The 14,915-nt window shown below is 53.5% G+C and overlaps 1 protein-coding gene across 1 annotated transcript; it reads left to right on the top strand.

The window, feature by feature from the left end:
* Positions 1-1,533: 1,533 nt before the first annotated feature.
* LOC144475911 (uncharacterized) lies at positions 1,534-14,796 on the top strand. The gene is made up of 3 exons (XM_078192329.1): positions 1,534-2,046; positions 10,793-10,947; positions 13,820-14,796. Exons 1-3 carry the CDS (start codon positions 1,821-1,823, stop codon positions 14,627-14,629), a joined length of 1,191 nt encoding a protein of 396 aa, XP_078048455.1. The 5' UTR covers positions 1,534-1,820; the 3' UTR covers positions 14,630-14,796.
* Positions 14,797-14,915: the final 119 nt, after the last annotated feature.

Here is a 14,915-nt window from a genome sequence, read left to right as displayed (position 1 = left end):
CCCACCCCCGATTATTGAAGGGACCAAGGTAGGGCCCCGGAACCTACTTGGGGATGTGACGTTGGGGGTAGAATTCAGTGTGACCGCATCCCTCAACGAGGTACTCGGTAGTATTATCATCAACCAGACGCTTGTTGGAACGTGCTGATCGCTCACTGCTATTTCGGACTTAATCCTTTGCAGACCTACTCAGCTGTCATTGTGATCGGAGATAATTTTCCTTGAACGACGAACAGTGATACATAGTTTCCCCAAGTTTAATTCTTCTCGAAGTTTTAATCTTCTTCTTTCCTTCTTTCTAAAATTAATTTCTTCGAATATATAAAAATCATAGATTTCAATTTTACGTAAAATATAAAAACAAAATAAATAGTTTTGGTGACCGAAAATAAACATACGACCGCAAAGAGATAATAACGGTTTTAAGAGACACGACATGTCTTGTGGACATTTAAATTTTGAGTTATAATAAAACTCCGGCAACGGATTAACCTCTTGTGTGTGTGTGCTCGTACTCGTTGGATTTACACGGTGACCCGGATACCACGATAGGCTTCAAAATGGTGAGGTAAGTAATCGTTGTTCCGTCATTGATCTCCCGGTCCGGTGTTCTTTAAAACTGGCGAACCGACCGGCGAGAAAGTATATTTTTGTCCGGTGAAATTTTCCTCGTAGGTTGACACTTCTTTTTCTTTTTCAGTATACTTTGCAACGGAGATTATTGAGAAAAGGTTACGCGTTAGGGCTAGCAGAACGCGTACACAGTGAATACCATACCATCGAACAACAAAATCATCAGTAAATTCAGATTAGTATATCGGAAAGCCTCTAGTTTCAGGTTGACCAATTGGATATGGGCAAAAAAGTGACAACGATCATTTCATTGCAACAATGAAACCATATCGCAATTGCGACTGAAATTAGGCTTTCAGAATCGTCGTCCTCGTTAAAATCGCATAATTCGAGCGCCGTGCTTGCCGACCCCGGTGGCGCGCGTCTCTTTAACAAATGAATTCGGGATTTCTATTTTTGGACTTTCCTTGACAAATTCCATTGGAATGCAACGCCGGAAAGTTGAAAAATTTTCCGCAACTTTCGTAGCGGAAGGTTTTCGAGAAAATTGACAGACAGTCCGAGGAAAATAGTAGCAGTTCGCAACAATAAGGGCGGCGTCTTTCGCGTGGACGACCTTTGTCACAGTTTCCCCCCCGGTGTCCGGTGAAAAAGATGCTAATTTTCTCGTTGTGCCCACGAAAGGCGTCGCCGTTCGTGTCTCACGTTCTCGCGACCCGCGCGCCGGGTTTCCCGAAACAGGCGGGAAATGTATTCCGTCGGGCGGACCTTATTGTCGCGGAAACGAAACGTTCGGGTGCGCTCGCCGGCGACAAAGAAGCGTCCGAGGCCTAGCGAACAGGTGATCGAATGAATTGTTCTGATTATTGGCGCAGGTGGAGAAGTACGGGGGTTACGGTTGTGCAAACAACGGGAGCGTGCCAGTCGAGGAAGTGCCAGAGGTCTCGGATGTCTCGGAAATAGCGGGAGTGCCTGGAGCATCGGGAGTACCGGGAGGAGTATCAGGTGTGCCGGGGATATCGAGGATATCGGAAGTACCGACGGTGTTGGGTGTGCCGACAGTATTTGGAATACCGGAAGTACAAGGAGTGCCGGAGGTGCCGGGAGTGTCGCCGACGAACATATACGAGACCAATCATCGAGAGGAGCATAGCTGGTGGCCATCGGAGGGTGGCCGAAGTCAGGAGAGAAAGAAGCGTGAAAAGAAAGCAGCAGTGGCGGGTGAGCTGGCTTGCCTCGCTGGTTACATGGCGGGGTATTTGAAGGCGGCGGGTGCGTCTTGTGCTCCGAACGGTAGTCCTCAGTACCACCCCCACGGTCATCCGGCAATACCAGTTGGGACTCATCCGCATCCGCACGCGCATCCGCATCCAGGCCCACCTCACCCTGGATTGCATCCGTCATTCGCTCTTGCTACTCACGGTCATCCGCATCCTCATCCGCTTGAACACGGACTAGCTGCCTTCCCACAAGGTAAGTTTTTTATTCTCGATTATATCCTACTCTATTTTAAATCGTTCGTTTAACCCTTCGACTGCGGGACACTTCGGGCTCGTGCGATCACTCAGGACAGTGCGTCAGTGTATCAGTGCATCGTACCTTGTATGACAGGGCGATCTTCGACCGGGTATTAAACTCTTCGCCGTGCTATATTGGAACAATATTCTTAACTGTTAATAACTAGTTAACTTGTTTAATAATCAATTCGTGGATATTTCTGGAAAATCGAAGTTGCTTTTAGTGATTATGGTGCAGTTTTTTCTTGCGTTTAAAAATTTTTATAAATTCCGCTAAATTAGATCTACTTTAGCAATCAATGTTTGGACTGTAGAAGCGTTTTAATGTTTAGAGCCTTTATTTTTGTTACGCGTCGTTCATTTTTCTGTAACAAAGGGGCCATCGCGCAGACCGGTAGGCGCGGCGGCTGTCAGGGGGCGTAGCTCTCGCGATTCTCGTGTTGCGCGTTGGTTAATTCCGTGCCCTAATATAGATACACCTGTAAATAGTTTGTATAGTGTACAGCGACGTTAGCATCGTAATTCCGTGTCTAAATCGAAGTGGAATATTTTTATATCGGCAGTGTAAAATAGAATCCTCCGCGTACATGCGACCGTAGCAGTCGAAGGGTTAAACGTTCAGCGAATCGCGCGAAAAACTTGGCAGGTTGCCGTGGATAACGCCTGCGAGGTGTGTTGCACTTTCGCGCAGGTAGACATATCGCCGAAGTATCGTGAGGTGGCGTTAGCTGTTCACTCCGCGGCTTTTCTTCCAACTATCTAAACTATTTTCTCTCTCTCTCTCTCTCTCTCTCTCTCTCTCTCTCTCTCTGTCGGCCAAACTCTCCTCGCCTCTATCTTTCTCAACAAGAAGCCCGAACTTGTCACGCTCGCAATTACATTTTCCTAACTTTCGACGAGCCGAGGATCCCGACCTAACGAGATTGCGAAACTTCTGTCTCGTCAGATTAAAAATTAGTCACGATGTTTGCATCGTTTTGTACCGGCGCATCGCTTTAAATGGTCGGACGAATCGCGAGCTGTCCGTAACGCATGTTTCTTTGAAATTTAAGTGGATAGATTACGGACGAGGGATTAATAAGGCCGATGCGACGCTCGATTGATTTATTCACCGGCTGCGAACGTTTCGCCGTCGCCCGTGTCCCTCGCAGCTTTCGAGCTCATCGTTCCAGGCGAGATGACGAATGTTCCTTGCGACTCGCGAAATCTCGTTCCGCGTAACCTACGTACGTTATCTCTCGCAGTAAAAGTATTTGCCCTGTCCGCCGTGGTAGCTATTATTGATTGTCATGCAAATCGATGCATCGACTGAAGCCATACGAGGCCGTAGCAAACTCCGGGGCTTCTTAACTATAGCCGGCTTGTATCATTCTGCGGCGGACGTTCGAATGCATTTCTCTTGGACGGTGCCTTTTCAAGCGACGCCGGATTTTTCCACTTGAAAATTTCGAATACATTTCGATCGATCCAGGTCGAATAAGTCGCTCGTAAATTCTGGCCAGCGACGGCGGACCGCTACCCATCGAGGCACCGGTGCCGCCGCCGCCGCCGCCGCATCGTAAATTCCGATTTCCCTGGAAATCAAGATTTCGGTTCGACGTTTTCGCTCTCGGCTTTCGAATTTCAACGCTGTCCACGCACACGCTCGCTCGATCTCGCGTTTCCTCGTTTGAAAAAAAAAAAAAAAAATTGCGACCGGGCCCGCGACAAAGTAGCCCTCTGCCCGGCTTTCGAAACGTCAAACGTTGAAATGTACTTGTTCGTTTGCAAGTCGGTAACGGATAATGGATTTCATCGTGTATTTTCCAAGATCCTTTTGCCCGGAGCTTTGCGCCGCTACCGCAATACGGCTTCGTGTAAAAAACGCGTCCGCGTTGTGCAACGGGAAAAGCATAGCGGACCGTTAACACACAGGGGATATCAATCAAGTGACCGATACACTGTTAACAGTCGCGTTCCTATTTTCTGTCGCGACGCGATCGAAACATTGGCCACCGTTTTTCAGCGAAATATCGGTCGAGATACGAGCCTCGATAGAGGAAGAAATCGTCGATTCGCCTGCTCGCTGACCGAATTGAATACCCCGACGGCTATACAGGCTGTTGCAGACTCCGTGGCCGCGATGCCGGACTCGTGCATGTTCTCAATCGTTTCTTTTTCGTTTACTCGACTTTTTAACCCTTACGCTCTTCCGATGACGTAGTTTGCCCGCGTTTCCGCTTATTTCGCGATAACTATTATTATTATTATTAACGCGATAATTATTTCGCGACAAGCATTAATTTTCATAGTAACCGACCTAATTCAATTCGCAAATGTACATAGCGAACGTTGCAAACTCCGAGGTCACAATGTTGCATCGAACGTGTCCATTTGTCCACCGTTGTTTATCCTTAGTTCAGTGAGCCGAATTTATCTCCGAAATTATGTCCTCGCGACAACATCCTATCTCACTCTTTACGGTCGATTCAATCGTTCAATTTTCACTTTTTGCGACATACCGGATTTCTACAATATTTCTTTAATCTTAAATCTAAATCTACTAATTTTTATCAAATTTCACTCGTTTGTCCGACGCGACAAATGGTCTTCCCCCGTTGCTGTCACCAAATCAATATACAAAAACATGTAAATGTTTTTCTCGTTTCGCGAAAAGAGAACAATCAAATCACTTCGTAGCTGACCGAATCGAATTTCCGAATGGATATACAAGATTCGCCGCAATCTATTATTATCGTCACAACGTCGTATTGCCTTCTTAGCCGCGGCAGCAACCTGTATCCCGCCTCGAAGTTATGTCCTCGCGAGCGGATAGTATTTTCGCGCGCGCGGTTCCCTGCCAGAATTTCTTTGCCGATTGTCGAGCAGCGGACCTATTCGCAGCGGAGAAGTCGCTCGTTAAAACCGGAAGCGCACCCTCTGTGCGTGGATCGTGTCCTCTGTGCCCATCTTTTCCGCGCGGCGGTTTGAAAGAGGTCCGGAGAATCGGGGACAGAAAGGAGAGAGATGGTCGACCCGAGTTCAGTCGAGTCAAGTCGAATCGAGTTGGGCCGCGCCGCGCCGCGTCGAGTCGAGTCGAGTCGAGTCGAGTCGAGTCGCGGCAAGAGGGTGGTCGGAGGGGGCTGGAATGCCCCAGCGAAGAAGAGCAGAGAGAACCATGAGAGTAAGCCGCTTATCAGGGTGGCAGCAGGCACTATAGGTCCAACCAACGCAGATAGGTGGGTTTCCATGGAAACACGGATCTGTCCGTTAGGTCCCTACGTACCCACGTCCAGCCGCCTATCCGTTGTAGGCGTATCCGCTACACGAAAAGCCGCGGAACGAGAGAGGAATCGAGAGTGTTTCTGCCTTGGCTCGCTCTCGCGTTCGCAGTCGCGAATACCGAGAATCGGAGAAGATCTAGTCACCGTAGAACCGTGGCAACTATTTGACTGTTCGACAATGCCGATTGTATAACGCCGGCCGAGAATACCCGTATTGTTACCCGAAGGCTTCTGCCTCGCGTCTCCGCTTATTTACAACAATAATAATCGATAGCTTACGCGATGCTTGACTTCTCCGCGTCAACTGTTCCCGTTGACCGGAAACCGCGCGTCGGTTCGGAAGTCGACTTCTCGCGATCGAATCGTTTCAATTCGAGCTCGGTTTCGGAGGATCGCAGGAGGGGGGGCACAGGCCATTTCGTTGCTATCATAATTTCATAACGTCGTAACAGTATTTTATGGGGGAGGCGGGGTATCGAATCGTCGTCGACCGTCGCGTGTGTCGAAAGAGAAAGTTCGTGTCGGTGTCTCGTCTCGGCGGGTCCTCGGTGTCCGTGATAGCGATTCGTTGACGAGCCCCGCGCGCGCCTGTATTTATTTTATTATGCAATCGTACACGGAGGGGGGTCGCGCCTCGCCGGAAAGAAGAGACACAACCGTGGCCCGGGGCGGAACGGCGGAGGGTGCGAAAAAAAGAGGGGTGTCGAAACGTTGTTGTTAGCGGGCCGAGGTTTCTGCCCCGATGTTTCGAGGACAGTGTCGAAGCCACCGGGTACGTGGGAATCGCGTCACATGCCTCGCCCTTTTCTCATTCGACTACTGCTATTTGTTGTCGCAGAGAAATTGCCCGTCCACTTAACTTCCTCCGCCTCTCTGCGAAATCGTGCCGCCTAAACAGATCAGACTATCGCCTCTTCTTTTCGCGTCGCGGGGCTTTCCCTCATTCTTTTTTCTCGATCGATGATTCCACCGATCGTACGAGCAATTTGCTTTCCATCCTCGATCTCGATCTCGATCGTTTCCGTTGCCGACGGGCCGCGCGTTGTTCGAACGAGATGGAGTCGTCGTCTCTCGATGGAGTTGCAATCACTCGATTAAGCGTCAGGTTAAGGGCGGCACGTGGCCGAGCACGTGCACCCATCGTCGTTACGAAGTGGCCGCAAAACGTCGCGTCGGGGGCCGGCGGGCGAGGCGGGCGAGGCGCACACACGAAAATCCACTCGGGAGAAATCTTAGTTGGCATCGGAATACAGAACGGCTTGCGGCGATCGACGCGTGTCACGGGTAAATTGAGTAGGTGGACGGTGTCGTTGTCGTTTCTCCGAGCAGGGGGGTTCAAATACCGGTCCCGGACCTAATTGCAGGATAAACACTCGACTCTGAGTGAAATATCACGTACAACGATATCGATACTCCGTGTCCTACGGTTCCTCCATGTTTTCGTTTCTTTTCCATCGGTTCTGCTCGTCTCCGCGGCCGGACGGAGTAGAATTTCTCGCATCGACCAGAATTCGATCGTTTTCGGGGACGATTTTGAAACTTGAAAATAGGAAAGTATGCGCACAAGGTATGTAGGTGGAGAGCAGCGCACGATAGAAGGCCTATCAAAAAGGAAGCGAATGAAAAAGGCATCGGTTGGAAGTCGGTAACACGAAGCTTATCCGCTTATTCGCTTGTCCCGGATGTGTTGGTATTTCGTTACTTACTTATGCTCGTCTCTGCTAGATTACCGCGTAAGACCGACTAGGTTCGAAGGCCACACGCGTTTCTTTTGTCCGCACGGTCTCCGCACATCGTGTGGCCTTCTCGGGTGCAGGTGTATCATTCTCGAGTTTACCGATGCTCCGTCCCCAACCGACTTTAACTCGTTCGCCGCTTGCCACGAGTCGAGTCGAGTCGAATCGAATCGTTTTGTTCTCCGGCGCGCGAATCTTGCCGCGAGTCGCGCAAAGACAAACTTGCGGTCCCCGCGGTTATCTGCTTTGCGCAGCGATTTCCGCGGAGGTCAGACCGTAAACGCAAAGTCGCCCAAATGTTTTCGTAGCTGATGGCCTTTTAGAATTCCCTCTCCAGAAGGCGCAGGCGGCACGTGCTATCATCCCACGACCCACGGCCCCACCGGTCCCCCGAATAATCCAAACCCTCCGCCCACGTTCTGCGCCGCCTAGCAAAGTCCGTTCGCGTTTTAGCTTTTAATTAATTTTCGATTCCGTTGCCGCGCGCGCGCGCAACCGTGTATTCACTTTCCCTGGATTCCTCGGCCGGTCGTTCGCTTCCTTGTCGACCGCCGAACCGTCGAATTTCGCTACCGTCGCATCTACCATTCTATGAATAACGAAGTAACCGCTCTCGTCTTCGCGAAACGAGTTTGTCGGTTCGCTCCGCCGCGGCCCGCGCTCCGCCTGTTCCGCGCCGCGCCGCGCGCTTCGGCTTCGATTCCCCGTCGATTTCACGACGTTCGAGCGCGACGCGCGTAATTTATGGTTCAATCTCCGCGACTTAACCAGTTTTGATGAATGGCCGCGCCGCGCGGAGTAGCCAGTCGATTTATCGTGTAATTACACCGAGATCTTCCATCCGATTCCGCTCCCCCCTCCCGACGGCGCTCGTTGTAATTGATATTAATTTGCATTTTCTAATTCGCCGAGCACGCCAACGGCGGAATCGGCATTAGAATTCTCACGTTATCAGCGTTATTTATGGCTCGATCGCTTGTTCGCGTTCGCACGGCGCGGCGTAACAAACGCTCGGCGGTTCTAATCGCGTTCCTCGTACTCGTCGTATATCAACGCCGGAGTAGTTTTAGATCTTGTCGCGGATAAGTAAGCGCCGGTCATATAACTCATTCCTTTGAACCGCAGAAATTCCGCGACGAGCCTGACGCGGGACAAACGACGATTAACGCGACGCTTATAGTCGCAGATGCGATCAATTTAGCGTTTTTCATTATTTTCTGGAACGTGTCCCATTAGCGGTGGCCGGCGGCGGGAACGGGCGCGCGCGCGCGATCGAGTTGCCTCGCGATTAGGAGGAAAATCCCGGTATCAGTTTCCGTTTGCGTTTGCATTTGCCGACTCGCGCGATTAGCGGACACTTGACCGGGCGGGCGAAATCACTGTGAAATTTGGTTAGCAGTCCATTGACTTCCACGGATTCCGTTCCGCTCGGCGGCTCGAAACACTAAACCCCGCGGAGCGCGGAGGGAACCGAAGAATCCAATAAACAGAAAACGAATTTGCTATTAGGGTCGCGTCTGATCTCGTTGCGGGCCGATGAGCCGAGGCCAACCCTTGTATCAACCCTCGGTTTCGTCTCGCGCCGACGATAATAAATCGAATCATACTTCAGGAAGCAGCGGGTGTTTGCCGACCCATTAGGGTTGCTTAGCTAGCCGTCGTTTGCCGGATCGACGCACTCGAATCGACGCATCTCGATCCCTCTTTCTCTCGCGGCTAGTTTTTCGTTCTTGCGCCCGGCGCGACGCGACGGTTTCCACTTTTTCATAATTTCGAAACGGCGACGTCGAGCCCCGAGCGATCTCTCTCTCTCTCTCGCCTAGAAACGAGGCAAACGAAGGGCTTCTCGTTGCGCCCACTCGGCGTTGCGAGGAAGCAGGCGGAAGACCATAATCGGAATTCCATTGTCTCGTTTCTGGATAAGGACCTCGCTTTCACAGGGGCCGATGTATAGCCGGCAAAGGCCGTTGTTAACGGTAGCGCCAACGCCCACTCGACAATCAAGCATCCTCTCGCTGCTGGCTCGTCTCCGCTCTCTCCACTCTCTTCGCGTTCTCTCTCTCTCTCTTTCTCTTTCTCTCTCTCTCTCTTTCCCTCCCTCTCTTCCTCCTCTCGGTTCTCTTGGTAGCCTTATCCCGGACGCCGTTGGGTCCGCCATGGAGCCGACGCGACAGAACAGAAGATACGGATCATAGATTCAACGATCGCGGGCGTGTCGTGGCCATCGTTGCGACGGTAGCCAACCGGCATGGCATTTTACATTGTGCTCGGGCGCAATCTGCTCCGAGCATCTACCTGGCTACCACGCTGATAGCCCACTCGACCAGTTCGTTAGGCAACGATCGCGCGCATACGTATGCATCATCGTCGGCGTCATCGTCATCATCCTTTGGCCATCCCGACCCGTTGCTGTGCGCATCGTTCTCGACTTTGGGGAACTGTTCGGAACACACCCGGTGAAGAGATACGACCGATACGGAGATCCTCGTAGACCACTCCCCTTTTCAAGACGCTTCCCACTGTTTCTCTCGCCTTTCTCGTTCTCCGCGAACGCGCACCTTTACAATCGAATTAATCGTTCTCTTCGATATCTCCTTCCCACTTCTACCTTTTTTCTTTTTTTCTAGTCTATCGAGCGCGAAGCGGAACGGTTGGCTTGTTCCTCGCGAGCAAGCCAGGCGACAATCGCGCGGCTCGACGATCGATCGACTTTTCACGTTGGAACGAGCCCGATGAAAGGAGGCGGGACGCGGCGCGTTCTCTCGTCTCGTCTCGCTTCCGTTCGTAAAACTCTTCGCGAGACTCGCGGGACAAACGCGTGAAAAGGAGGCGGCCGGGCAGGGGCAGCGCAACGCGCACACGGTCTTTACCTACGGCATCGAATTCTTAGAAGCGGTCCGTGAGGTCGGCCGCCGCGGTGGATCGCGGAGCGTCGCGACAACGGACGATCCTCTCTCCCGAGCCGTGGTATCCACCATTCCTTTCTCGACTTTACGATCCAGCTTCCAACCGCGAGACACTGGCGAGGCGCAGTTTTCCAGACTCCTCTTTTTATTGGCCGGAACGTTGTACGTTGGCGTGTTGGGCAGCATCGTTTCCAGAGGCAGCTGGGAACGAACCGCGACTTTGGTCCTCTGGATGGTCGTGTATTCCGGGGTGTACCCCACCTCCCCTGCGCCCTCCCCCCTTCGCCGGCCCCCGCTCGCGCGTCCCCCTGTTCCACCGCGCGCTGGCTTGTCCCCCCGTTCTCTCTTCCACCCGCCGCCCCTGTGACCCCCTCATAAGCGGATTACGTGGGTCCCGAAACGAGCCAAGCGAGGCTCGATGGCACGAGGAAGGTAGAGAGGAGGGTGGGCCAAAACGGGAGGTGGGGTGGCTGTTCAAAATTACGCTATCGCGACCTCGCAACGCTTACACCCTCCGCGCTCCCCGTGGTCCCCTTTTCTCTGCTTCGGTCTGCGGTGGTGACGCCTCGCGTTCCCTCGAATCGAACCGCCTCGGCTCGTCTTTCGTCCTCTCTCTCTCTCTCTCTCTCTATCTCTCTATCTCTTTCTCTCGATCGAATCCGAGTATCTTCGCCTCGCGTCTTCGTCGTCCCTCGTTTCTTGCAACGCAGCGCGGCCACTGTCCCGCAGACTCCTTGGAAACTTGGTTACCAGCTCGTCACCACCGCTAGACTAACCGATGAACCATTTTGTTTCAGGTATGAATCAACGCAAGCAACGCCGCGAGCGGACGACTTTCACCAGAGCGCAGCTGGACGTCCTGGAGGGTCTGTTCGGCAAGACGAGATACCCGGACATCTTCATGCGGGAGGAGGTCGCTCTGAAGATCAACCTGCCCGAGTCGAGGGTTCAGGTATGTAAATTGATTTCCGCGGGCGCCGCGGACGAAATCGATTCCGCGGAAAGGCAAGCCTGTGCAGGTTTAGCAGGAACGCGTCGTCGGACAGGCCGCGTAACAAGTCACGGGGAATGAGATTGTTCGCGCGCGCGCGAGCGAGACGATAACGAGTGGGAGAGAAAGAGGGACGGAGAGTGCTTCGTGCTTCGGCAAGCATAGACGAGATTTAAGGTATTTACACAGCGCGGTGTCGCGCCCCACGGTCCCTCCGGTTCCGCCATTGTTCCGGCCGTGGCTCTACATTGATAGATGTGCCCGACGAGCCCGTTGACGCTTTTATTGCGGTCCACGTGACATCTTTATTTCGTGGCGGGGTGCCACGACGTCTCAAAGTCACGATCGCGGATGGGAATTTGCCTCCCGCGCCGTCGCCCCGTCCTTCTTTTTCCGCCGTATCGCGAACACGCTTTTCCATTTTCCGACGTCGGTCGACCGCCGCGTATCCCGACCTTTTCCCCGACTCGCGAGCAATTAGGGGCTCGAGACAAGACGCATGGCGGGTCGCCGGGATACGGTAGTTTGCTTCGCCGCCTGGTCGCGTCGCATCGCATCGCAACGCATCGTGCTCAAGATAGAGCGTAGGAAATTCCGGCCAATGCGGAGTTTCCACGCGAAGTTAAGCCTCCCGTGAATGGAGGCGAAACTGCAAAAGGGTGTAACATACGTACGTCACGGCGGCACACGTGTGCGCGTTTCTGCATTATAGAGGCGTACCCATGTGAACGAATAATGTACGAAAGGGGGGTAGGTGGGCAGAGGGTAGGGAGACCGGTGGGCACAGGAGGGTAAAGAAGGACGGTGATGCGTGGATTTAAAAGTTTCCATGAGAGAAGCAGAGGAGAGAGAGAGAGAGTAAAGAAGAGAAAGAGAGAGAGAGAGAGAGAGAGGGAGAAAGAGAAAGAGCAGAGCGTGTGCGTGGAGAGGTAGCGGGATACAGAAGCGGCGGATGTATAGAGCACAACATATAGTTGATTTGTTCCTGGATTATAGCCCTTCGCTCTATCTCGCTCGCGAGGTTCTATGCGTGTTCGCTTTTCTGCGAGAGAACGACACAGCTGCGCGCAATGTTTGCTACGTTCGAATGCGCCAGGTCGTTCGTCCGTCATTTACGATCGAGGAACGCGTCGGAACTTTATTTCGCCGGTGGTTAAAGATCGTAGGCCGGCCTTCCGCGGGAGAAGCTATCGAGCCCCCCCCTCCCCCTCCCGAAGACAGATTTATTAGTATTAAATTCGTTTGAACGATACGCTCGGCGAGTTTACGCGCGTCCGGCTCCTCGCGGTAACCATCTTGCTTGTCCGATCGTCTTCGTCGCGTCCGTCGCCGCGGCCGAGCATTTATGTTTCTCGAGTCGATAAACGTTCGCAGAGTCGTTTGTCTTTGCCGTTCCCGGATCGTTGTCGGCCAAATGAACGGGCCAGCCTCATATTAATAGTGCAAATAAGAAAACGTATTTGTCGTAACGATACGTCAAACGCAGCTGCTCCACCCCATTGGAGCCACGGTACCACGGAGGATAGGTCGGCTCTCCGCGTCGGACGGCAACCAGATGGTGATGCAATTTACACCTAGCCATCGATACACACGGGTAAAACTGGTTGTGGTCGCCCCGGGGGCTTCCGGGTGGTACCGCGGCCCGTTCAGTTGGTTTTTGGGGTGGCTGCGAACTCGTCGTCGCTCCGTGTGTGTTGTTCCGAAGGGGGTGTCGTGCAAACACGAGAACGGTAATGGGCGTTCTCTTTCTCCGGTTCTTCTTCCCTCGCGCGGTTCTCCCCCCTTCCGAAGACGAGATCGTTTCTCTCGCGGTTTATTCGCGCAACGATATCCCCTCGCAACCCGCCACCCCGCGATCGACGCTCGTCGATCTCTTCTCGCGATAACGGCCGCCCCCGATAACGAACACTTTGATCGCGTCGAAAGGCCGTCTCCTGTCGCTCTTGCAAAGGGTTTTTCTTCGACACGAACCCTTCGCGTCTCTTTGGTCGCTCTCAATTCGACCAACTAACGCGGAATCCGCAGCGGCTGGAAATCCCGTGTGTGTCCGCTTGGACGATTCGCGCTCCTTGCAACAACTGTTACAATGCCGCCGATAATAACAACAATGACGACGGGACCCGCTTTTAAAGGCACAGGCATAGATTCATAGGATCGCACCCCTGGCCACATTGTGTGCTGGGATTACAGAGGGTGCACGAGGGGGAGTGACAGGGGGCTTGGGAGCGCGAGCTTGCGAAGTACCGGGGCTTACTTTTGTCCTTCTTTCTCCCCTCGTCCGCATCGGGAGACGAGCAAGTCAACGGAGAGATTTTTCGATTTCGATTTCGATTTTTCCCTGCGCGCTTTTCTTTTTCCGTCGCGTACTCCGACCTCGCCATCCGATCGCGCGCGATCGTGGACGCGTGTATCTCGCGGACGCGGTACCGTTCTCGTTCTCGTTCTCGTTCTCGTTCTCGTAGGGCGAGCAAAAGGAACCCTAGGACGGGGTCTCGATTCGCGCATGCCTGCCAACGAATGCCGTGATCTCGAATCCCGGGGGACACACCGTCACGTGAACCAGAAAGCCCCAGGTTTTTTCGCCCCTCTTTCTCCTCGGCTTTCTCTTGTTATTGTTGCGATTTAATGAAATGTTACGGTCGTCCGCCCGCGATTACTTTCCCATTGCGCCGATTAACTCCCCACCGTGTTCCGATTCTGGTCCGCGTGACGGGACACCTTTCCTCCCTCGGGCTGCACGTCTATCCTCTCCCGGCCCGCCGATAACGTAAGAGACGTGTAGCCGTTCGAATTGTGCCTTAACCGACACGTGTTTCTGTTCTCGTGTGCGCAGGTGTGGTTCAAAAACCGTCGGGCAAAGTGCAGGCAACAGCACCAGCAGCAGCAACAGCAGCAATCGCAACAGAATCAGGGCTCGCCGGCGAAGGGCTCGCCGCGGCCGATTCAGTCGCAAAACGCGGGGAACAACGGAGCCAACAAAATGACGAACTCGTCGGGGACGCACAGCAGACGTTCGTCGCCGGTGTCGCCGCCGCGCGGCCGCGAGGCACCGGGACCGCATTCGCCTCTCCTCGCGACGACCTCGACTTATCCGCGTCTCGGGTTGACGCCGACCGGCGGAAGCGGCGGGAACAGCGCCCTGACGACCCCGTCGCCGCCGTTGACCCCCGGTTCCAGCCAGTTGCCGCCGTCGTCGTACCCGCCGCCGATGAACCAGATCCATCACGGCGAGTACGGTTTCGCGTCATGGAGCGCGGCGTCGCCCGTCACGGTGAACCCGAACCAATGTTACGCAGGGCAGACCTACAACGCCTACCAGAACCCGTACACCAGCGGCGATTACTATCATCAGACCCAGATCGCGCACGTGCACCACACCCCCCAAATGCCGCCGAACTACCATCATCCGCAGTATCAAAATAACCTGACGCTGGCCTCGTCGATGTCCCATCTATCCCTCCACCAACAGAACCACGTCGTTTCCAACAATATGGCCACCACGACCACAACGACCAACACCAACACCATCTCCAACACTAATTCGAATACAAACGCGAACGCCAACCCGAACAACGCCAACCCGAACGCCAACATGAACGGCGAGTACATTCTGACCGATCAGAAGTATCAGGCGATGGTATAGCGGTCCAACGGAACCGCCGGTATTCTGCATCGCGGCCAGGAGAGCCCGGTGATGGCCGGTTCTTATCAATGGCGAACACCTACGAACTCGTTCTACGCGTCCGGTTGCCTCGAGATCAACTGCAGCATCGACTCCGATGACAATTGACCGGTAATCGAATAGATCTTCGGACCTGTTTGGACGATCACCAGTTCGGAACGCGAACTAACCGCTGGCTAGTTACCGATAAGAGGCGGGGTGGGGGGAGGGGGTGGGGGTGGGGACAGGCGCCATGCACCCGAGTGTT

This window comes from Augochlora pura, chromosome 10 (assembly GCF_028453695.1).
Source record: "Augochlora pura isolate Apur16 chromosome 10, APUR_v2.2.1, whole genome shotgun sequence".
Taxonomy (NCBI): Eukaryota; Metazoa; Arthropoda; class Insecta; order Hymenoptera; family Halictidae; genus Augochlora; species Augochlora pura.
This window is presented reverse-complemented; position numbering and strand designations above follow the sequence as displayed.

Bases quoted from the DNA above. Each gene is read 5' to 3' on its own strand.
- LOC144475911 (XM_078192329.1), top strand. From the start codon at position 1,821: ATGGCGGGGTATTTGAAGGCGGCGGGTGCGTCTTGTGCTCCGAACGGT. The intron at 2,047-10,792 runs GTAAGTTTTTTA...ATTTTGTTTCAG, and splicing joins ACTAGCTGCCTTCCCACAAG to GTATGAATCAACGCAAGCAA. The intron at 10,948-13,819 runs GTATGTAAATTG...TCGTGTGCGCAG, and splicing joins TGCCCGAGTCGAGGGTTCAG to GTGTGGTTCAAAAACCGTCG.